This window comes from Mesocricetus auratus, unplaced genomic scaffold, assembly GCF_017639785.1.
Source record: "Mesocricetus auratus isolate SY011 unplaced genomic scaffold, BCM_Maur_2.0 Super-Scaffold_2245, whole genome shotgun sequence".
Taxonomy (NCBI): domain Eukaryota; kingdom Metazoa; phylum Chordata; class Mammalia; order Rodentia; family Cricetidae; genus Mesocricetus; species Mesocricetus auratus.
The window spans coordinates 48597372-48623140 of record NW_024429180.1 but is presented as its reverse complement, the minus strand read 5'-3'; the positions used below and the strand labels follow the sequence as shown (position 1 = coordinate 48623140).

The window sequence follows — 25769 nt, the reverse complement described above, 5'->3', positions numbered from 1 at the left end:
ATGCCTTACAGGCTTGCCTACAGCCTGATCTTACAGAGAACTGAGGTTCCTACTTCTCAGATGACTTTAGCTTGTGTCCAGTTGACATGTACAGTATCTAGTACATCTAGATATGATTTGTGAACAAATAGAAAGGTTTATCTTTTTTCTTGAATGACAATTAGTACTTCTCCAAAGTCAAGAAAATCGGTAGGCATTACCATTATATATAAAGCTATATATAATATATATATATATTATATAAAGCTATAGAAATCTCTGTATTTACGTACAATGTTTTTCTAAGCAGGAGATTCTCCTAATGGGGCTGACTTTGAAAAGTGTGGTTTTTAGTTTTAGTAAGAAAGATGATCTCTTTGGACATTCTTTCATAAGGTTAAAAAAACACACAACAGTCATAAAATAAGTCTGTAATAGATATTTTTTCTTAGCATTCCTTCAAAGAATGGCCCGACTAAGTAGAAAAAATCCAATGATGATGATGATGATTTTTAAAACTCTCCTTTCATCAATACAGTCAGCCTCACCCTCAAACTTTCTAGGTTGACAAAAATCCTTAACAACTACAGTCTGTGGCTTTAGGGTTCTCATCTGCCCTTCTCATTGCTAGAAGTCTTTAAGCTAGTCCTATGAAATATAAAACACAGATATTTTTCTTGCTCACTTTGATTTATAGAAAGTGGATAGACTACTGTTATGATTTATTAGCCTTTTCTTTAGATGTTACTAGTCACTATTTCTCTATACTCAAAATACCATATGGTCCATCATATTTCTAGGTGTAGGGTCTTAATTTCAAAGGAAAGAAAGTTAAAATGTTTGAATAGTCTATTTTAAAAGTTACATTAGACAGCTTGTGATTTATACAATCAAATTTGCCAAAATTATCAAATTAAGTAGAAAATAAGAAAACATGCAATTTTTGAAGCAGATACCCAAATTATTTCCTATGCATCTATGTTCACCAAAAGCAATGTTTTCTCAGAACTCATAAAGTTAATTCTGTTTATAACCTTAATAATTTATAATCATTCTAATTTCAATTAAACTAAAACTCCAACAAAAGTTTTTAATATATCATTCTAATCTCAATTAAACTAAAACGTCAACAAAAGTTGTTAATATTCCATCTTTTAGAGGGAAAGGGCAGAGGACAGGACTCATGCGGTCATTTTCCTCTAGAAAGTACATCATGTCCTAGAGTTCCTGGTCTGGTTGATATGCTCCTGGTATAGCTTCCACAGCTCCCTTCCTGCTTTCTCAACCACAGCACTTACTCATACAATTCTTTAATTTTCTTTTTAATAGAAGACCATAAACTTTGGGGACATCAGGATGAATTCTACACTGTTCACCAAAGTTTTGGATAGTGACTATGCATATTCAGTAATAATTTATTTAAATTCAATGGATTTTAAAAAGCCACCTCTAGACCATATTTATACTCTTACTAATATATTCAATTCAGTCTTTCATGTAATCTACAATAATACAATGCAAACAGTATTTAGGGCCCTGGAAGACTGAATTATTTTGAGTAGGTACTCTTTACTATTGCTGAATTTAAAGGTTATTTTCTAAATGTTTTCAGTTGGAAAACAAGACTTTCTAGCAGGCAATTGAAGATAAAGTATTTTCTGAGCATATCCCATCAGAGAGTGTGCACGTGGAGGAGGAAAGCCAGTGTGGATGAGGTGCTCACCCCTCTCTGTTGCCTGACTGCGGGCATTGTGACCAATGACCTCCAACTCCACTGCTTGTCTTCAATGCCACACTGGGCTAAATTAACTTCTGTTTGCAGTTGCTGTTGTCAACATATTTAGTCACACCAGGTATGGAAACTAGGATGGTTCTCTACTCACGGTTCAACAACAATTGACTTCAATGATCTATTTTGTATTATTTGTGTGTATGAGTGTTTTGCCTGTATATATGTCTGTGTCACTCATACATGCCTGGTGCCCGAAAAGAATGCTGGGCACGAACCTGGGTCCTTCCCAAGAACAACAAATATTCTTAACCACTGAGCCAACTCCCCAACCCCTGTTGAAGAATTTCTCAAAGGCAGTCCACAGAATGGGAAAAGATATTCACTAACCCTACATCTGACAGAGGGCTAATCTCCAAAATTTACAAAGAACTCAAGAAACAAGTCTCCAAAACACCAAAGGATCCAATGAAAAGGTGGGGTACAGAACTAAATAGAGAATTCTCAATAGAGGAGGCTAAAATGGCCAAGAGACACTTAAGAAAGTGCTCAACATCCTTAACCATCAGGGAAATGCAAATCAAAACAACTCTGAGATACCATCTTACTCCTGTCAGAATGGCTAAAATCAAAAACACCAAAGACAATTTATGCTGGAGAGGATGTGGATAGAGGGGAACACTACTACACTGCTGGTGGGAGTGCCAACTCGTACAGCCTCTTTGGAAATCAGTATGGAGATTCCTCAGGAAAATGGGAATTAATCTACCACAAGACCCAGCAATTCCACTCTTAGGCATATATCCAAATGAGGCAAATTCATACAACAAGGGCATCTGCTCCACTATGTTCATAGCAGCATTACTTGTAATAGCCAGAACTTGGAAACAGCCTAGATGCCCCTCAACTGAAGAGTGGATAGAGAAAATGTGGTACATTTACACAATGGAGTATTACTCAGCAGAAAAAAAAATGGAATCTTGAAATTTGCAGGTAAATGGATAGCACTGGAAGAAACCATCCTGAGTGAGGTAACCCAGTCGCAAAAAGACAAACATGGTATGTACTCACTCATATATGGATTTTAGACATGGATCAGGATAGTGCCAGTCTGCACTCCCACTGATAGAGAGTCTGGGAAACAGGAAAGAACCTAAAAGATATGCATATATGCATACTACCCAAGAGAAGAGAATTGAGACAAGATCCTCTGAATGGATGGGGAACACGGCGAGGGGTGGGGGGGAGTGGGAGCTGGGAAGAAGAGAGGGGGAGAAGAGGAAGAGAGAGTAGGTCATGGGGGAACAGGAAGTTGAGTGGGTGGGGGTAGAATAGGGGGAAGAGGGAATCATAGGATCGAAGACAGATCAGGCACCAGAGTGACCTCTAGTGATCTAAAGGGATAACACCAATTGGCAAGCTAAGCAATAGTGGAGAGACCACCTCGAATGCCCATTCCTGATAATGAACTTGATGTCTATAACCATCCGGGAGCCTTCATCCAGTGATTAATGGAAGCAGAGGCAAACACACAATTAAGCACTGAACTGAACCCAAGGAACCCAGTGACAGAGAGGAGTGATGAGCTGGCAAAACCAGCAGAGACAGCTGATCTGAACAGGGGAGAGCTCTTGGACCCCAGACCGACAGTGGGGAGGCCAGCATGGGACTGATCTGGACCCCCCAAATGTGAGTGTCAGCGAGAAGGCCTGGGCAACCTATGGGGCCCTGAGCTGTGGATCAGTGTCTATCCCTGGAATACAAACAGTCATCGTGTGCCTATAGCACAAAGAGGGATGCTCTCTCAGCCTGGACTCTTAGGGGAGTGCCTGGACCCTACCCAGAGTAAAATGACAGACTCTAGATATCCCCTATGTGAAAGGAATTGGCAATAGGGTGGGAGGCTGGGGGGGAAGGGGAGTGCGGGAGGAGGGGAGGGAGAGTGAACTGGGATTGACATGTAAAACAAGCTATTTAAAATTAAAATAAAAAATGATAGAAGAAAAAAAAAAGCCATTCAAAATTGTATTTAGTTTCTGAACTAAAAGCATCTTCTTGTTTTCTAAAGAGCTAAAATCAACAACTTAACTTAAAAACTCCAGTCACTGATTGATCACTGAAGCCCAACATGATTTGGTTATGTTAACTACAGCCAGTGAAAGAGGGTTCTTAATGAAAGAGGGTGAGTATCTTACAAATCCATCTCTTCTCTCCTTTTCCATTCTGTGTGGGATGTGGACAAGGTAGTGTGCTATCTTGGACCATGCAGAAGAGGGTAATCTCCTAAGGTGGTAGAGTAACAAGGTCACATCTATGACATATACAGCAGAAAGAGTCCACCAGAGGACTGCCTATCTCTCAGGCAATCTTCGTGAGAGGGAAAAAAAGTTCATACTATTTGTCTTGGTTTTCTATTGTTACGTCACAATGACCACAAACAGTTGTTTTTCAAAAGACATTAATTAACTCACAGTTGTGAAATTCAGGATCTAGCCTAGTGTGACTGGTTTCTCTGAAGGTCCCACAAGATGAAAACCAAGGTGTTAGATAGGTTGTTTTCTCGTCTGGAAATCAATGGACTCTTCTAAAGTTGTGTGGCTCGGAAGTACTCGGTCTTAGAACTGTAAGCACAAGGGAGCCACTTCCTTCTGGTTATCATCGGAGGGCCACAGATGGCTCCTCAGACTCACTCCAAGTCCTTTTCTGGTCCACACTTCATCTTGAAGGCCAGCAGACAAACTCTTGACCTTGTTGCAAGCCTTGCATTGCTTCTGATGTCCTTCTCTCAGAGGACACTTATCCTTTTAAAAAGCTCAAATGATTAGGTAAGATTCATCCTAACCTCTTAAAAGTCAACTGCACACAGAACATAACCTAATCAGAGAAGTAAAATTATCAAACTGAGTTTTGAGGATTATATAGGGTTTTATACAATGGTGGACAATAACCTTGGGCCATCTTTGAAATCTATAACTATTTCAGATGTCTGCTACTTTGAAAGTTTTTTTAAACAAATTAACTTTATAATTGTTGCACACATACATATATAAAATTTGTATTTTAACAACTGCAGTTGTTCAGTACTTGATGCATGTTCATTTGTGGGGACACCAGACCTTGAGCAGAGACCTACTTCCCCATCTGCCTGGGAGTAGGCAGCTGTAAGACAATGTTTACTAAAAACATGTTTACTAAAAACAATACAATGCCCGGGGCAATAAGTTCCTGAAAAGGGCTTGCCCACGGGAACTGCCCTGTCCTTGACCTTTTCCAAAGACTAACAGCACCTTCAGACCCACGCACATCCACCTCTGGTGTCAGGGTATATAATAACCAGCCAGAGTAGGAATAAAGGAGAGCCTTCTTGAGGAGCCTTCGGGTCTGTGTCATCAATCCCCGAAACCCTCCGCATGTTCTCAGACACAGGCTGCGCAGTGGACGCAGCAATTGGAGGTTCCACCGAGATCGTGAAAGCGAGGTAAGTGGAGGGGGTTAAGAAACGATGGGGAATAGTTCCAGGAAGCTAGAATCATTACAGTATCAATTTAAAAAGTTACTTAAAGGACATGGGACTGCAGTTAAGTCTAAAACCCTAGAAGGCTTTCTAAAATCAATCGAATGAGCCAGTCCATGGTTCATTACTGGGGGAAGCTTAAATATCCCAGATTGGGAGGAGGTTCGCCGTGATCTTCATAGACTTTTACGAAAAGAGGGATCTGAGTCCTTGCCCCCTACCACATTCTCCTTATGGAGATTAGTGAGGGGTGCACTTTTGACAGATAAGGTTCTTCACCGCCAGGTAGTTCAGGACACCAAAGAGGGTTTTTTAGAGTTACAAGAGACTGAGACTCAAGCCTCCTTGAGTTCAGGGGCAGAGAGTAGCCACCACCTCTACCCAGCATTAGAACTAAAACTATGTGCTCACTGAGAAACAACTCCCTATTCTCCCTTCCCTAAGTCCTAGCAACCACCATTGCACATTATGCCTCTATGACTATGACTACTCTTAGTAACACAAATAAACTGAAAAATTTGGTATTTGTCTTTTTGTGTTTAGCTTATTTAGCTGCTATATATCTTTTAATCTGAATGTTAATATATATCAAAACGACGGAGGTTTGCCAGTATGACAGGAGAAAACACAGAAGAAAAACTGACAAATATAGTCAAATCAGCTTGCCTATATTTTAAAGTATAAATGTTGCAATGTAACCCTAACTCAGTTGTATACAAAATCGTTTCTTTTGAAAAGTAACACTCGAATAGCTTTTGGGAAGAATAAGGACTATTTCAGAATGTACTCTGGATGAGTCACAGTCACTCAGTAGAAAAAAAAGGGAGCTGATTTTACGAATGGATAATATGCTTGATTCATTTCATATACTAGACTAATTTTCAAAACCAATATTCTGAGTCACTCTTATAGTATTTATGTTTTCCTCATTAGTATAACATTCCTATAACAGGTAAATGTTTTGATATTGTTAGGTGACTTCCAATGTCTAAGAAATAGCTACCTGTATTTTAAGGCAGTTCCCAGGATAGTTAAGATTTTCTAAGCAATGTATAAAGAACAAAATTCTAGAGTTTACTTTGGCTAATAAAGTTATTAAAAGTAAGATTCAGACATTTTAGTGGTCATTTCTCTACTATATGTTCATTAATGGACAGTGGATGTCAGTAAGTTATTTAACTCACAGTTGGCTTATGGGTGTTCTATGAGCAATAACCATTTACCAGCTCAGGTACTCTGTAAAGTAGGCCTATGCACAGGTATGCTGTTAAATTTAAGATTCTCATTCAGAGTATGCATTCCCATAATTAACTAACAAGGTCTCAGTCTAATTAAAGACTTTATTTTGGAATCAAAGAATCTTTAGTTATGGTAAGCACCAGAATTCATCTAATCAAACTTGCTTTTCTTGCAAGAACTGCTTTTATAGTACATCCAAGCAAAACGCACGCACGCACACACACACACACACACACACACACACACACACACACACACACAAATGGAGCATCCTCGTGTGACTGTAATGAATGACTCCATTTACATGCAGCCAGAATGATTGGACATTATTCCCTTAGTCAAAAGGCAAAATCTACCCCCCTACACTGGCTGGTCTCTCACAAGGTACAGAAAACAGTGTACTCAAACATAGTTTTCTTTTCTAGGTTATATGGGTCTCTATAGTATAATAATAATGATTTCACAAAAATGTGTATGTTCTTCTGGCCTAAGTTTCTTGGGAAAATCGCAATTTGTTAATACTTCTTTCAAATATGTTAACAGGACACCATTTAACCTGCATAGATCATCAGCTGTCTTGAATTTACATTTCTATTTCTGTACTCTAAGACTTCATTCATTTTTCTTTTGAAAATGAGATTCAATAAGATGACTCATTTCATTCAAGCCCCACTAAAATAAGCAATTTCTATTTATAAAGTTAAGCCTTCCTCTCTTGCCACTGCCTCTTAAGCTCTTCTGTGTATCTGAGTCATCACTGTGTGATGCAAAGAGCATCCCTCCTACACATGATGATCTAGTAGGCAATGGTGACTGGCTACCTAACTCTAGTTAGAAGTGGTGTCTGCACCAAAGCAAACGTGTATTGGGTTTTCAGTAGAGAAGACTCAAGAGTACAATTATGGCTTTCAGAAAAGGACTTCGTACCTTACTGTGCCTTTAAAAAAAAATGATCACACTCAGCTCCCACTATCGACCTCAAACAGCTCTTGCACATGGACAGTCTAAACCTGCGAGACTGTCTTCGATCCCCATCAGGCAACTCTTCCACAGAAATAGTCTCCCCAATCTTTGAGCTCTGGTTAGTCATCCTCCATAGTGTTAAAGGAACTTTTATCATGCTCAGGGCTTTTTTCATTGTTCAAGATTTTCACAAAGGAATATAATGAATTTTGATTAAATCTGGCCCCACTCTCTTTCCTTCAACTCTTTCCCATACCCCTCCCATCACTTTTCCTTCTCAACTTCATGTACTGCTTTGGTCTTATTTTCAAATACACTGAGTTCACTTAGTGCTGCCAATACATGTGTGGATGTGGGGCAACCTACCAGGACATGAGCAACCTAATAGCGGTTGTATGTAGAGGAAAAGTGACTCTCAATCTCTCTCTCACCACAGGCATTAACTGACAACAGTTCCTCAGCTACAGGTATGACTTCATGAGCCCTTTCCCCACCCATGCTAGGATACTGGCTGGCTTGATCTTGTGCTAATCTTGTGCATACACAGTCACTGCTCTGTTTGCAATGGCCCTATTAGGTCCAGAAAAAAAAGTTTCACAGCAGTATTCTACTCTCTCTAGTTCTTATAATGTTTCTTTTCTCCCAGTGTTTCTTGAGAGCTACACTAATACATGGGTACTGGGTGTAAGGATACACATTTATGTAGCAGTTTAATAATATGTTCACTTAGAATAATAGTAGATTCTCCCATAGTATATCTTGTCAAGTGGTCCTTAAGTCCAATCAGGAAGAAGTTGGTTACTCTGACAGCAGTCATACTATTACTGCATCAATAGTCTTATCTTGTTTATAGGGTTCACATATGGGTAAGAGTATTGATTACTCCTCCTTCCCACCCCACAATGCATAGCGTCTTCTGGCACTATGAAAGCTAGCCAGTAGAGATGAAGCTTCCAGGTCAGTACCAGCTTCATTTCTCCATGTCCTCTGACTTAAGTAAATGGTATCTTCAGAATCTTGCCATCAATTTCTGGAAAGAAACCAAACTTCTCAGGTTCAACTACCACAAACCATGCGGCCTCTTTCCTAAGGGTACCCTCCTCATCTCCTTAGTCTCTGATTGTGTGAGACAGCCTTCCTGTGAACTCCCTCCTCACTTTGATTGGACTCTGACTTCCTGCATTTGGCTAATAGCCTGTGTGATGTGTTCCTTACTAAGTCTAGGTTCTGAATTTCACACTAAGGCTACCACTGCCCTATACTCTGCTCCCAACAGTGCACTGTCTGTTACTCCATTTGGCCCAACTATTAGGAGGAACAGGAAATCTTAAATCATTTTTTGATTAACAGACAGGTAAGTCAACTTCAAATAGAATCTTTTGTTCTATTTTGTTTTACAAAACAGCGTTTCTCTGTGTGACAGTCCTGGCTGTCCCGGAACTCATTTTGTAGACCAGTTTGGCCTCAAGCTCACTGAAATTCACCTGCCTCTGGCTCACAAGTGCTGAGATAAAAGGCATGTGCCACCACCACCTGGCTCAAAAGGAGTCTTTAGTAACATATTCCTTTATAGTTTGGTTAACTTAAAATATCAAACTGTAGAACTTAATCATTGATTAAATTTGATCCTGTTGTTTTTTAATTTCTATCTTTTAAAATGTTGATTTTTTAAAAATTAACATTTATTTGATTCTATGAGTTATCTTTTCAGATTCCTGATACTTAAAAGTTTCAAAACTATGTCCTTTATTTTTGCCAAAGATATTAATTTAAAATGCTCAGGGAGAGGGCCCCAGAAAACAGTTCCAGGTAACACACATGACAAAAATAAAGTGTCATGACAATAATGTACTTTTATTTTACTTTCCCAGAAATATGCATAAACGTCCATTAAAAATGCTCAAGGAACTAAAGAGCTCTTGCTTACTCATCTTTGTCTCTTACTAAACAGTGAAAGAATGAATGAATTTTACTGAAATGAAATTGGGTAACACAAATGTATATGTGTGCAGTGTATGTATGTTTATGTATATTTATATAACTACATATGTTTAAATTAAATCTGGTTAATCTATGGTTAACATAACTAGGAATATGACATCTGGCCTATATCTTAAGTTTAGTGTTTCCACATCATGTCCAAAAAGATATGGCCCACTGAGAAAGTTAAGGAGGAAATCAAAAATTCATAGAATCAAATGAAAATGATAATACAACTCACCTAAGGGTATACAGCTAAAGCAGATCTAAGAATAAAGGTTATAGCTATGAATGCCTACATTAAAAAAAATCACGGGTGTCAACCTGTTGATGAAACTCATGGATTTAGAAAAATCAGATATATGACAAACATTAAATGCATGAAGTGATAAGAAACAAAGTTATGAACAGGCCAAAAATAATTAGCCTAGAAGATCAATTCACAGAACCAAGAAAGATCAACAAGACTGGCAAACATCTAGCAAACTAACTAAAAGAAAAAAAACACCAAAATTAATACAATTAATGAGTAAGAAGCTACCGCTGATTCCAGTGAAATCAAAGGATCAATAACAAAACATCTGAAAATCTATACATCAAAAAACACATATGATCTACCAAAAATACCCATAACAAGATATAAGGTTGAAGCAGTAATAAAAAGTATCCCAACATCAACAAAAAAAAACCTAGGGTCTGGTGAATTCAAAATTCTATGAAACCCTTAAATAACACCAATGCCTCTTAAACTTTTCATCTAACAGAAAGGGAAGGAACACTACCAAATTCATTCAACAACTTTCAGGAAAGCAGCAAAGTAACAATCAACATCCAAAATCTGATATCTCATGTAATTGCCAACAACAATACAGCAAAAAATAATGGGAAAGTCTCATTCACAATAGATTAATAAATTTTAAAGACTGGAGATATAGAAGAAGACAGACACTAAAAGAAAAATGCTCTGTTGTGGTTTGAATGAGGAATGGATTCCACAGGCTTGTGTATTTACAAGGTTGATCAACTGATTCAGATGTTTTGTATGGTTCTCTGTTTCCTTTGTGCATGTGAAATGTCATAAGCTAGCTTCCTGCCAATGTATGTTGCAGGCAGCATAGTTGGAGAGGCAGAGACACCTAACTCTTTGAAACTGAAGCCCTAAATATTGGACATCACACTACAGGATTCAATGCCCTTATTCCTTCCTTTGGAAACAGAAATGTACATTCTGTGCCACTGGATATCAGAAGTATGTAATTGACATTTTGTTTGATTGTTTGTTTGTGCATTAGTTTTTTTTTGTTTTTTTTTTTGTTTTTTTAGTTTTATGGAAAGAGGGCTGTGTTACAGATAACAGATTACCTTGACTCTCGTAGGAGATCCTGGACTTTAACCTTTCAAACAGTGTCTGCACTGACAAAAGAATATGGTAGCTTTTAAAGTTGCACTCAATATATTTTACATCATATGATGACCATGAGCCTATAGGGGCTCATGGGTGATAAGGTTTAATACTGTGAAAATGGCTTCATGACCAAAGCAATGTACAGACTCAATGCATTTCCCAACAAAATTCCAATGACATTCTGAGTCAATGAGGTAGGTCAGTAGGCAAAGGTTTTGCTGTGCAAGCCTGAGCCGGGTGACCAGAGTTAAATTCCTGGAATGTCCTAGAACTGTTTCTACAAAGTTGTCCTTGGATCCCCACATTTTATGCTGTAAAACTTGTGCCTACTGCACACATAAAAATAAAAAAATTTAAAATTCCAATGGCACTTTTCAGAGAAGTGGGGAATTCACACAGAAACACAAAAGCCACCAAAATATCCAAAGCAATCCTTAGCAGAAAGAGCAATATTAAAGATACCACAGTAGCCAATCTTCAGTCCTATCATAGAGCCATAGTACTACAAATAGCAAAAACAGGCATGTAGACCAAGAGACTAGAATAAAGGACCCATACAGCTACCTAATTCTAAACAAAAGTTGTCAAATATGACTCTATAGAAAGACAGAGTCTTTAATAAATGATGCTGGGAAAATTGAATGAAACTAGACCCATCTTTCAATCTATATAAAATTAATTCATGATGGATCAAAGGAATATGTAGATGGAGTAACAGTCAAGAGAATTTTTGCTCTTCTCGAGGATCCAGGTTCAATTCCCAGCACCCACACTGAATAGCTTACAACAATGATCCAACATCATTTTCTGGTGTCCACAAGCACATGGCACACAGGCACATAGACACATACACATAAATAAAAACTTTAATGAAACTGCTAGGAGAAAGTATGCAAAGTATCTTAAAACATAGTCATAGGCAAAGGATTTCTGAAAAGGACTCTGGGCTGGCTAGTTTTATATCAACTTGACACAAGCTAGAGTCATTGGAGAGACAGGAACCACCAATGAAAGAAAACAAAGCCTCCATAAGATCGGACTGTAGGAAATTTTGTAAAGTATTGTTTGATGTGGGTGGGCCCAGTCCATTGTGGAGGATGCCATCCTCTGGGCTGGTGGTCCTGGGTTCTATAAGAAAGCAGGCTCAGCAAGCCATGGGGAGCAAACCGGTAAGCAGTGTTTCTGCACTGCCGCTGCATCAGCTCCTGTCTCCAGGTTACTACCCTGTTTCCTGTCCTTATTTTTTTCAGTGATGGATTGTGGTATGGAAGTGTAAGCCAAATATACCATTTCCTCCCCAAGCTGTTTTTGGGCATTGTGTTCATCACAGCAATAGAGACCTTGACTATAAAATGGGCTTTAATAGCAAATCACAGGAATTGACAATAGGATGGCATGAACTTAAAAAGAATTCGAGAAAATATTTTCCAAGTATGTATCTGACAAGGGATAAATAAAGATTCTAAAAAGGAAACACACACACACACACACACACACACACACACACACACACACACCAAAAGAACAAAACAACATAAAATGCAATCAATACATGAGCTAATTAACTGAAGAGAGGTTCCAAAGGAAGAAATACAACTGATGTATAAGTATTTCCATGAGGAGAATGCTAATCAAAACTTCTTTAAGACTCCATCTTACCACAGGTGAACAGCTGTCACCAAGGAAACAAGTAACAAGAACTGCTGAGGGCTGTGCAGAAGAACCCTTACACATCCCTGGAGGGAAGGCAAGCCAGCACATCTCATATCCATTGGAATAATCAGGTTAGAGGACACATGAGAGCTGGAATTGAGGGCTGGTGAGACAGTTCAGCAAGCAAAGGTACTTACAAGGCTTGATAACATGACTTTGATCGGCAGAACCCACATGGTGGGGAGAACCTTTAAACTGTCTTCTGATGTCCAAATGTGTGCTGTGGCACACTCATCATCACCCACATACACAACACACACACATGCACACAAAAAATAAACATTTTTAAAACCCTAAACTTATCATACAGTCTAACTCTACCATTCTTGAGCATATACTCAAAAATTCTAAATCATCACACCAAAGACATAACTACATATCAGTATTTATCACTACTATGAATATTATTTATCACTGTTATGAATACTAATGTTAGCATGACACTCAACCATAAAATTATTTTCCTTGCTCCTTTGTAACTGTAATTTTGCTACTGTTATGAACTGTAATGTACATAATTTTGAAGAGAGAGGTTTGCCTATGAAGTAGTAACTGAATTTTGTAGTTGGAGGTCAATACAGTATGAGTAACTGTACTAACGGGTAGGAGCATTGGGAAGGTTGAGAAGCACTGGTCTAAGTCAATGTGGCACAGGTCCAATCAGGGAGTACAAATAAAGTCAATAATAAGCAGAAGGATAAACTGGAGAGCAGTCAGCAGGGACTAACTTGCCCAAGGATCAGAGGTGCAGCAGCATGAGGAAACCAGAAGAGTGCTCAGAAAGTCCAGAATGAACTATGCACCAGCATACCTATAACCCCAGCACTGGCAGGCCGAGGCACGACAAGCAGATGGGCTCCAGCTTTCCACTCCCCTCCAGAGTTCTTCCACACCCTCACAATAAAATTCAAGGCTATTCAAATAATTCAAGTCACTCTTTCCTTATGCTGTTTTTGAATACTCTCATCTCTATCTAAAATACCTGGAGGCTCTTTGTCTATCTTGCCAACTGCCAGTTTCCTTAAAGACATCATGCATCTGGGAAGAATGTTCTGTCCGTAACTACTATTACTGGACCTTTGTTGTATAGTCTTGTAGCACCACGTGCACTAAACAGACTGGCTGTTTATTCTGATAGAATTGCTCACTTTTTCTTTCCTTAACTAATAAACTCCTTTGTTCTGTTTCATTTACAGGGCTAGGATCCTTGCCCTTGTTGGGCAAATGTTCTTCCACTAGCTACATCCCTAGCTTTATTATATTATGGTCATAAAAAAGAACTGTGTTGCTGGGCGGTGGTGGCGCATGCCTTTAATCCCAGCACTCGGGAGGCAGAGGCAGGTGGATCTCTGTGAGTTCGAGGCCAGGCTGGACAGACAGCCTCCAAAACAATACAGAGAAACCCTGTCTCGTAAAACGGAAAAAAAAAAAAAACTGTGTCTTGATTTCCCCCAATTCCCAGGAACTAGCACTGTACACTTCGGAAGATTTAATAAGCTCACAAAGAATATAAGACTAGTTATTTTTCCCTCCGCGGAAGCATGCTGGTAAAAATGGTACTGCATCAAGCTCTATCCATAACTATCTCAAATTGTGAACCTCCAATCAAAGGTGGTGATAATTTAGGTCTCTAAAGTTCTTTCTATGAATTTTTGTTAAGTAATAAACCTCCTAAGGAAGGAAGTAATTCAAACACTTATTTATGCTAGACTACCTCGTTCTTTACACACTCCTTTAGAAATTTTCTGTTATGAGAAAAGGCCACAAGGGCACTCTTTTTCCTCTAAGCTTCACTGCCTGGCTACTTCTCTCATTGCTGCTTTTTCTCCTATCTACAGCACCAGTCAGGGAAGTGTCTTGGCAAAGGACAGACACTTCTGATGGGAGAGAGGAAGACATGAGTCCAAGTACCCAGTAAGCTTCCCTCCTGGGGTCGTCTCTGCAAACCAGTTTTCCCTTGCTCACTGCTATCTCTTTAGCCTACATACCTGATGTCTTAGTTATCATCTCTATTGCTACGATGAGTCACCATGACCAAAAGCAAGCTGGGGGAGGAAAGGGTTTATTTGGCCTATGCTTCCAAATCACTGCTCATCATTGAAGCCATGACAGAAACTCAAAAAGGGCAGCAATTTGGAGGCAGGAGTTGATTCAGAGGCCATGGAAGGTGCTGCTTGCTGGTGTCCTCATTATAGCTTGCTCAGTCTGCATTTTCTTTTTTTTTTTAATTTTATTTTCCAGTTTAAATTTAGATAAGAATCAAGGTTGCTTCACAAGTCAGTTCCAGGTCCCTCTCCCATTCCCTCCCTTCCTCCCGTGCCCTACCCCCCCCCCCCGTTATCCCCTCATTTCTCCAGGGAGGGTGAGGCCCTCCATGGGGGTGTCCATAGTGTGTCATTTCATACAGGGCAGGGCCTAGACCCTTTCCCAAGAGTTCAGGGTGAGGGTGCACCTCACATTGTTCTATTGGAGTCCAAAGTCCGTGTGTATACTTGGGATGGGTACTGATCTGCTGTCCAAGGCTCAATAGAATCCCTAGGCCTCTTCACTGACACCCAGATTCAGGGGGTCTTGATCAGTCCCATGCTGGCTTCCCAGGCTAATGCCTGGGATTCAAGAGTTAACCTTTGTCTGGTCAGCTGTTTCTGGGGGTTAGACCAGCCCAGTCTTAATCCCTTTGATCATCAGTCCTCCCTCTCTGTTACTGGCTTTCTTGAGTTCAGCTCAGTACTTAACCAAGGGAGTCTGCCTCTTCTTCGATCAGCCACTAAATAAAGTTTCTGTTTCCCAGACTCTCTGGCCATAGGATTGTAGGCTGGCACTCCCCAGATCTATGTCTAAAATCCATATATGAGAGAGTACATGCCATGTTTCTCTTTTTGTGAGTGGGTTACCTCACTCAGGATGGTTTCTTCTAGTGTCATCCATTTGCCTGCGAATCTCATGATTCCATTATTTTTTTCTGCTGAATAGTACTCCATTGTGTAGATGTACCACATTTTCTCTATCCACTCTTCAGGTGAGGGACATCTAGGTTGCTTCCACGTTCTGGCAATTACAAATAAAGCTGCTATGAACATAGTGGAACAGACATCTTTGTTGTATGAATGGGCATCTTTTGGATATATGCCTAAGAGTGGAGTTGCTGGGTCTTGTGGTAGGTTTATTCCCATTTTTCTGAGGAATCTCCACACTGATTTCCAAAGTGGCTGAACCAGTTGGCACTCCCACCAGCAATGGAGGAGTGTCCCCCTTTCACCACATCCTCTCCAGCATAAATTGTCATTGGTGTTTTCGATTTTAGCCATTCTGACAGGGGTGAGATGGTATCTGAGAGTTGTTTTGATTTGCATTTCCCGGATGGCTAAGGATGTTGAGCACTTTTTCAAGTGCCTCTCAGCCATTTTAGACTCCTCTATTGAAAACTCTCTATTTAGTTCTGCAGCCCACTTTTTAATAGGGTCCTTTGGTGTTTTGGAGACTTGCTTCTTGAGTTCTTTGTAAATTTTGGAGATCAACCCTCTGTCAGATGTGGGATTAGTGAATATTTTTTCCCATTCTGTGGGCTGCCTTTTTGTCTTGCTGACTGTGTCCTTTGCCTTACAGAAGCTTCTCAGTTTCAGTAGGTCCCATTTATTAATTGTTGATCTTACTGCCTGTGCTACTGGTGTTATGTTCAGGAAGCTGTCTCCTGTACCAATTCGTTCAAGGGTACCACCCACTTTCTCTTCTAAGAGGTTCAGTGTGGCTGGATTTATGTTGAGGTCTTTGATCCATTTGGACTTAAGTTTTGTGCATGGCGATAGACATGGATCGATCTGCATTCTTCTACATGCCAGTCTCCAATTATGCCAGCACCATTTGTTGAAGATGCTTTCTTTATTCCATTGTATATTTTTACCTTCTTTGTCAAAGATCAGATGTTCGTACGTGTGTGGGTTAATACCCGGGTTTTCAATTCGATTCCATTGGTCTACCTGTCTATTTTTGTGCCAATACCAAGCTGTTTTCAGGACTATAGCTCTATAATAGAGCTTGAGGTCAGGGATGGTGATGCCTCCGGACGTTGCCTTGTTGAACAGGGTTGTTTTGGCTATCCTGGGTCTTTTGTTTTTCCATACAAAATTGATTATTGTTCTTTCAAGGTCTGTGAAGAACTGTGCTGGGATTTTAATGGGGATTGCATTGAATCTGTAGATTGCTTTTGGCAGGATTGCCATTTTTACTACATTGATCCTACCTATCCAAGAGCATGGGAGATCTTTCCATTTTCTGAGGGCTTCTTTAATTTCTTTCTTTAAAGATTCAAAGTTCTTACAACACAGGTCTTTCACTTGTTTGGTTAGCGTTACCCCAAGGTATTTTATGTTGTTTGTGGCAATTGTAAAGGGTGATGTTTCTCTGATTTCTCTTTCAGCCCTTTTATCATCTGTATATAGTAGGGCTACTGATTTTCTTGAGTTGATCTTGTAGCCTGCCACTTTGCTGAAGGTGTTAATCAGCTGTAAGAGTTCCCTGGTAGAGTTCTTTGGGTCACTGATGTAAACTATCATATCGTCTGCAAACAGTGAAAGTTTGACCTCTTCCTTCCCAATTTGTATCCCCTTGATCCCCCTTTGTTGTCGTATGGCAATAGCTAGAACTTCAAGTACCATGTTGAAAAGGTATGGAGAGAGTGGACAGCCTTGTTTTGTTCCTGATTTTAGAGGAATTGTGTTGAGTTTCTGTCCATTTAGTTTGATGTTGGCTGTTGGTTTACTGTATATAGCTTTTATTATGTTTAAGTATGTCCCTGTTATCCCAGATCTCTCCAAGACCTTTATCATGAAGGGGTGTTGGATTTTGTCAAAGGCTTTTTCAGCATCTAGTGAGATGATCATGTGATTTTTTGTTTTTCAGCTTGTTTATATGGTGGATTACGTTGATGGATTTTCGTATGTTGAACCATCCCTGCATTCCTGGGATGAAACCTACTTGATCGTGGTAAATGATTGTTTTGATGTGTTCTTGGATCCGATTTGCCAGTATTTTATTGAGTATTTTTGCATCAATGTTCATGAGGGATATTGGTCTGAAGTTCTCTTTCTTAGTTGTATCTTTGTGTGGCTTGGGGATCAAGGTTATTGAAGCCTCATAGAAAGAGTTTGGCAAAGACCCTTCTGCTTCTATTGTGTGGAACACTTTGAGAAGAATTGGTATAAGCTGTTCTTTGAATTTCTGGTAGAATTCTGCACTGAGGCCATCTGGACCTGGGCTTTTTTTGGTTGGGAGACTTTTGATGACAGCTTCTATTTCCATAGGGGTTATAGTTCTATTTAAATTGCTTATCTGTTCTTGATTTAGTTTTCGCAATTGATAGCTGTCCAGGAAGTCATCCATTTCCTTTAAATTTTCGAATTTTGTGGAGTACAGGTTTTCAAAGTATGACCTAATAATTCTCTGGATTTCCTCAGAGTCTGTTGTTATGTCCCCCTTTTCATTTCTAATTTTGTTAATTTGCGTGTTCACTCTCTGCTGTTTGGTAAGTTTGGACAAAGGTTTGTCTATCTTGTTGATTTTCTCAAAGAACCAACTCTTCGTTGCGTTGATTCTTTGTATTGTTTTCCTGGTGTCTACTTTATTAATTTCAGCCCTCAATTTGATTATTTCCTGGCGTCTACTCCTCCTGGGGGAGTGTGCTTCTTTGTGTTCTAGAGCTTTCAGCTGTGATGTTAATTCTCTGGTATAACTGTTCTCCTGTTTCTTCATGTGAGCATTTAGCGCTATGAACTTCCCCCGTAGCACTGCTTTCAAAGTGTCCCATAGGTTTGGGTATGTTGTGTCTTCATTCTCATTGAATTCGAGGAAGTCTTTAATTTCTTTTTTTATTTCCTCTTTGACCCAGGGATGGTGCAGTTGAGCATTATTCAATTTCCATGAGTTTGTAGGTTTTCTGCAATTTGTGTTGTTGTTGAATCCTAATTTTAAAGCATGGTGGTCTGATAAGATGCATGGAGTTATTCCAATTTTTTTGTAGCTGCTGAGGTTTGATATGTTGCCAAGTATGTGGTCGATTTTTGAGAAGGTTCCATGTGGTGGTGAGAAGAAGGTATATTCTTTTTTATGCGGATGAAATGTTCTATAGCTATAGAGCTCAGGACGAGCAGCCCAGGGGTGGCTCTACCCACAATAGGCTGGAACCTTCCATATCAGTCACTAATTAGGAAAATACTCTACAGCTGGATCTTATGGAGTCATTTCCTTAATTGAAGTTCCCTTTCAGACAACTCTAGCTTGTGTCAGGTTGATATAAAACTAGTCAGCAAGTCTGATAATTCCGGATAGATGAAAACATACAAAAAGGAGAACACTTTTACTGTCTTTTTCATTTAAAAAAAATCTACCCAGTAATTTTAAAACAAAGTTCCCATTTTTATTACCTATCATATAGAAAGGACTGTTTACCAGGGAAGCACAGAAATGTGTCCTCATACAGAATGCTCACATGGAAGTTAGCTCCTATCGGGGTCTGGTGAGCATTGTGGCAGACTGTACACAGCTCTTCTGGACCCGCAGGATGGTATCACTGCTAGATATCACAATCAACTGAAATGAGTTAAGAAAATACAGCCAAAAACTAACTCTTAAAATATAAGATGTTTATTATTCAGGGTCTGGTTATAACTGCGATTAGCAGTCCTTGTGTTTTAAAATGTAATAAAACAATCTATCTTCATCTGTTAATGTATTGGGGGAAAACCAATGCCATGTTAATTAAAATGATTCCTTGATAAATAATACTTACGGACAATAATTTGAAAGGCATCCAAGTAAGCTGTGTGATCAGAAATTTATAATCTATGTGGGTCATAGTGAGAACATAAAATTCAACTAAAGAATACTAAAGATGGCAAAGCTCTCTCTCAATACACACACACACACAGTTTGTACATTCTCTTGCCTAAATCCTTTAAGGGATATAACTTCTTATTTGTGCATCACCTCAACAGCTGCTCCAAGTATTTCAATTGACCTAGACAATTTCTAACACTAGTAAGCATTCAAGTTTTATTTGAGACCACTGGGTTAGTTATTTTTCCAGAAAGAGAAGTTAGTTTTAAAAGATTCAACAGGCGAGTCAGGTAAGTAGAGTGAAAGCAATGAGGCACTGAGAATCCTGGACTGCCTGTGGCAGTCATGGCTGATACTAATCAGAGTGTGCGCAAGTCCTTCACCCTCAAAGGTATTACATTTTGGATGATGACAAAGTATGCTGTGACTCACTTCCATGGATACTTTAAAGCCATGACTACTAGGGAGAAGTCCAAGAATCAAAAGGGATACAAAGACTTGTAAAAAATGCAGTTACAAGTGTTCGGGTCTGAGTTGAAAAGATGGACTAAGCATTTCATAATTCCAAACACAACTGAAAGGAATGTTGCACACAGGTACGTGGTGAGTCAGTTTCTCAATAGCTGGTGTCAAGGGCTCCAGAGGAGACGTGGCTTACCTTCTATCAACAGTTGCACCACAGCATTCACTACCTCCACTTACTGAGTGCCTTAGAGGTACCAGGACCACTTGACAGAATAATATATGCTTACTAGTTAATGTGGTGGTTTGAATGAAAATGGCCCCCACAGGCCCACGGGGAGTGGCACTATTAAACGCCGGAGTATGTGAGGCCTTGTTGGAGAAAGTTTGTTACTGGAGGTGGACTTTGAGGTCTCAGATGCTTAAGCCAGGCCCAGTCCTCGGCCAGCTGATTTGGATGTAGAACTCTCAGCTACCTCTCCGGAGCGATGTCTGCCGACTTAAAGTTCAGAGGTTTAGTTCATTATTGTCGTTGCAGGAAACAGGATGGCATGTAGGCAGACATCAACTAGAGGTCATTTTGTTCCTCATAGTGTATTTAGTGATGTCTGGGGAGATTTCTATTTGTCATATATCATGGAGGGTAAAAAGAAATAGCAGGCAGAGGACAGAGACCCTTACCAAATCCACCACAATTCAAGGGACGGCTCCCAACAGCTGAGAAATACCCAGTCCCGAAGTGCTAGGGGAGTGTCCAGGAAAGAAAGATTACAGTACAACTGAGATGAGTTTAAAGCAGATGGGTTTGAATAGCCTGGAGTGTGGGAACAGGTGGTAACCTCTAGATATGGAAACTCTTGCTGACAGGGCAGGACAGGTTTGAAATATAGTTAACAAGGACAATACTGTTGCCGGGTAGTGGTGGCACACACCTTTAATCCCAGCATGCAGGAGGAAGAGGCAGGCGGATGTCTGTGAGTTTGAGGCCAGCATGATCTACAAGGCACGTTTCAGGACAGCCAGGATGATATGCAGAGAAACCCTGTCTCCCTGTCTCTAAGATAGAGGGAAAAAAATGCCTGAGGGAACCAAAAACAAGAATAAAAAGTAGAATTTATCTTTTGAAGACTGAAGGATCTAGCTAGATTCACTTACATTTTTTTGATTACAGAAATGTACACAACAGAATTTTATAGTCAGGCCAATCAAGATATGACAAAGAGAATAATTAGAGTTCTACTACAATAGTTAAATGACTGAGGACTCAGACTGGGTGATAGTGACAAAGGGAAAAACCACAAGCACATGCACTGGTACCTACTAGAAAGAGAAATTGTGGACTTGCTTTTATGTTACAAATGTAGCAAATTCCTCTCCTTACCTGTGATGCACTGAAACTGCCCATCTTCTCTTCTTATTGTAAACGCTTCCCCTGGGTTAACTTGGACCAGGATAACCTTAAACAATGGAAAAAGAATTAACCAAAACTATAAAAGAGCAAATCAGTATATAAAAATAAGTAGCTAGTTGGAGAGTAGATTGAGCTACTTAACCTTAGAAAATTACAGATTATACATTATGTTTGTTTTACCTTTCAAGAGGTCGCAATCAGGCCAGAAAGAAAGAAACCAGAAAAAAAAAAAAAAAAAGCTAATGGCAAATTTACTGAGAAGTAAAAACTTTCACTCAGTCCCAAAGATGGAGCCAAACCTCATAGTTTGTGGAATATGTAAGGAGTCTGTAATACTTAGCACAGCACAGTACTCAGGAATTGATAAACTGACGAGAAGATTTTGAGGAGAGCACACTTTAATTAGGATGAAATCTTAAGTTAAATGTGAATTTAATTCCACCATTTATGAGTAAGATATATACTAAGTTTATGATATTTGAATCTTAATAAAATAGAAAACTGGAAAAATGAAGCCTAGAGTCCTAAATACAATGAAGATTGTGATAAAATTCTTAGTCTTGTTATCTGCACCAGCCTGGCTTATCTACTAATTTCGGCATAAGACAGTGTAAGATTCTAAAAGAACTGCACGTTATACTTATTACTTCAGTATCCAATCAAGTGACTACCTCACTATGCACCAACTCCTTAGCCCTCCCTCCCTTAGATGAGGAATTCAGCAGTCCTAGATTTTTCCCATTATCATAGACAGTAGAGAAGAGAGCACTTCATGTATGTGGTCTCTTCTCTTTAGTTAGTTTGATTTCCTGGTGACAAAGACTAGGAAACAAGTCCTGCTTGTTTTTACCTTTAAAGGGCTTTACTATGTCACAGTCCCTGTCACATGTTTTTCAGTGCCAGAATCAAATGAGGGCTTTTGCACATGATGGACAAGCAATATACCACTGAATAATACACCTTCAATGAAAATTTTCCTTATTTGATTGTCATGCCTATGTTTTATACTAACTATTGTAAAATGACTGATTATGTCACCTTACCATTTATTTTATGGACTTTCAAGTGTTCCTAGAAATTTGTATAAATGTTTTACATATTAAAAATATCTTACTATATTATGTTGTAAACATGTTTTCACCTTGTTTTCTCCTTTAATAAAATTATTTTCCTATCATCAATGCTGTCTTTTTCCTTTGTGGTATTTTCTATAGTTTCTACATTTAATTTCTCTTATGATTGTATGGTCTAGATGTAGTTTATCAAGCACTTAAAATGTGCTTTTATATAGGTGTGCTGTAAGTAAAATATAAACTAGATTTCAAGAGCGGTTAATAACAAAAAAGTGTAATACATCAGCACATTTTTTATTTCATATTGACAAAGTATTCAAGACATACTGTGTAAAAAATATTATAATTAATTCATCCTGATTGAATTTTTTAAGATGGCTTTTAAATTTGTTACACAGTTTGTATCTTTCCAGAGAACCTATAAGTACTAGTTTCTGATGCAATGAGAGTAGCTGCTTCATGTTCCTGTCATGACAGGCTGTGTCCATTCAAAGTATAACTTACAGGACATTCATGCTATATTCTGGCAAAGAATCTGCCTTCATTGTGCCCATATCCTCAGAACTTAAGTGAGGCTCAATTAAAAAGTAATGGACTGATTTATATGGCAGGAAACTTGAAAGGCAGACTAGCATTTGGTCTGCTCTCTGCTCTGACCCGAGTCCACCACAAGAAAGAGCAAAAAGATGAAAACCGTGAAGTTTGGAGAAGAAAGTAGTATGGTCAAGTGTAAGCTGCAGACAAATATCTGTAACTGTTAGAGACTAGCACCACCGAAGGGGACCTTCTTGCTCACTGCAACAACAGGGAAAGCGCCCTGAGGGCAAGACCTACCCGGTGAAGGTCTTGAGAAAATACAAATTGATTTCAAATTAATGAACTTAGAATAAGAATGCCACTGAATGGGGTCCCCTGCTCACAATAGCACCTCAGATATTTCCCAAGGGTCAGCAAATAGAGGTTGCTGCAGTGACACACTCCTATGATCCCTGCATGCAGGAGGCTGGGACAGCCTTGTGAGCTCAAGGCCAGCCTGAGCTGCATAAGAAGCCATCTGTGAAAACATATCTCAACAAAAAAGAAAAACCCACTTCTGTGTAAGATGACTCAGTGAGAGATGTGTGAAAACACACACTATAATTAAAGCAACCCTTACTTCTTTCAAGTTTAATCCTAGTTACCAGTACTATTATGTTTATTATATATATAGAAATACTTGCTGCTGCTTCTACTAAAAAATCATTTTTAGCATAAACTAGCTAGATATTACTGTGCTTATTCATTCAACAAAAATTTACTATTCAAAAAGTGAAGTATATCTTATTCTAGATGGATATAAAACTGAAAAAAAAAAACAGGATTAACCCACAGTGTAATTTCTACTCTAGAGGGAGTTGGTGGCAACACTACCACCACCACTCCCCAAAACAAAACAGAAAAACATAGCAACAACAAAACCCAGCTACATAAAGCAATGTGAGGAAGCGTGTTATAATGATTGTCTCCAATAAAGCACATCTGTTGGTATTACATCCTGTGTAGCCCTCAGAGCCAAATCTAGGCTTGGTCATGTTATCATAAACATGTAGACACTGGGCTTTAAGCCTACTGGAAAGTTCCCTTTGTCTGAAGACCCAAAAGAGGAGAAAGGGAGCTCCTGACTACCCCACTGCAGATTTTCAATCCAAGGTAGATCTCTAGGTGACTTTAAGCACAGGCGACCTCTAGGTGGGACCAGCAGGGACACTAACGTGTTGATCCCTGAACAGGAAGCAGATATGGGAACAAAGAAATGGCTGTCTATGTGAAACATGGAGTTACGATCTGGATGCTACACAGTCAAGGACAACTGAATATGAGAAGAATAATGAATCCTCTTTAGTGTCTTTCACAGAAGCATGCATATCCACTCATTCTTATGAATGTATTCCTGTATGCATATCAGAAATTTCTAGTTCTTTTTCCACAAACTATTTCTTCCTGCCCTTAGCCTGTCTTTCAGATGAGTAACTGAGTATTTTCTAGTGCTTGGCAAGAGGTCGCTGTTAGTCAAGAAATTTATTTCCTTTGGGTTTTTAAAAATAATTTTTTCTTGATGCACTAGAGTTTTATATGTTTCTATGAAGAAATTATCATAGCATATATTTCTCTGTATAGCTGCTGGGTTTCATTTTGTGCTATGAAAGATTTTCTATGGCATGATTTTTTTTAAAAATGCATCTATGGTTTAGTGCATCTATAGTTTCTCCTTTAAAAAATATTTAAAATTCTGCCCAAAACGAGTAAATTAAACATTTAGATTTAATGTGAGAAAGCATCAGTTAATTACCTAAACAACCTGTCAAAACCATCCTATTCTCCCATAATGCCTAAAAATGTAGTGTATTATTAAACAGTAAGTGTTTATATATACTTAACTAAATTGTATTGATTACTTATGATATACTGATTATACTATGGGGTTCTATAAAATATGAATAGCTTCTATATTACAATCATCATTATAAAGCTGACAAAGAGAGATAAAACTAAGAAAATCAAACATGACACACTGAAACTAGTGATATGCTACTAATAATACAAGAAAAAAGTACTATCATAAATTCTAATATAAAAAGGAGGAAGAAAAGTTTATTTAAAAATCATTTATTAAAGAGCTAATCTGTGGCATGTTGTATGATATTTGTATACTGGGTGAGGGGGTATTGCTGTGACTGATATAATAAAAGCTGAATGGCCAACAGCTAGGTAGGAGGTATAGGCGAGGCTTCTGGGCAGAGAGAGAGAGGAGGAGGAGGAATCTAGATACAGAGATGAGAAGATATGGAAGAAGCAGGATGGGCAGTACGTGACAGACGGGAGATTACTAGAAATGGGTTCATTTAAGTTATAAGAGCTAGTTAAAACCAAGCATAAGCTAAGGCCGAGCTCTCATAATGAATAAGTCTCAGTGCTGTCATTAGCGGGCTGGTGGTCCTGACGAGTAAGGACTGCTACAGTGTCACACACTCTTGTGGGTACCATGAACAAGAGAAAACAGATCCCAGACCAAGGCTCTGAGGAGGCCAGAGTCTGTAACAAGAGAAGCAAGTACGTGGCCACCCAAGTTTGGGGAATAACGAGTGAGGGAACAGGGATCTGAACAATGTGTAGCGGGTAAGCATGCAGCCCAGAACAGTCACTCCAGGATGTCAGGGAAGGAGCCTTAGAGGAGGTGATTAAACCAATCTGGAGAGTATCATTCTGAGTCTGTTTCCTTCAAGTTTTTATAGTTTGAGCCATTTAGGACACTCAGAGGAGAGAAAACACATAGGACTGTGGAGGTTATAATGTGAAGAAAGCATGGACAATTCCAACCAAGAAAAGTAGCACAGCAGACACTGTTTAAACTACAACAATGGGAAGCAATAAGATACAGACACATAAGAGAGGCAGGAACTGGGTTAAGAGACTCCCTTAGTATCAGGTTA

General features: G+C 39.1%; 1 protein-coding gene across 3 annotated transcripts in view; it reads right to left on the bottom strand.

The window, feature by feature from the left end:
• Fndc3a (fibronectin type III domain containing 3A) overlaps positions 1-25769 on the bottom strand; it is a 152747-nt gene that overhangs the window by 81973 nt on the left and 45005 nt on the right. For all 3 annotated transcript variants that reach the window (XM_040732668.1, XM_040732714.1, XM_040732755.1), the window contains one exon: positions 21197-21272. In XM_040732668.1, coding sequence (XP_040588602.1) covers positions 21197-21272 — 76 coding nt within the window. The remainder of the gene's footprint in view (positions 1-21196; positions 21273-25769) is intronic.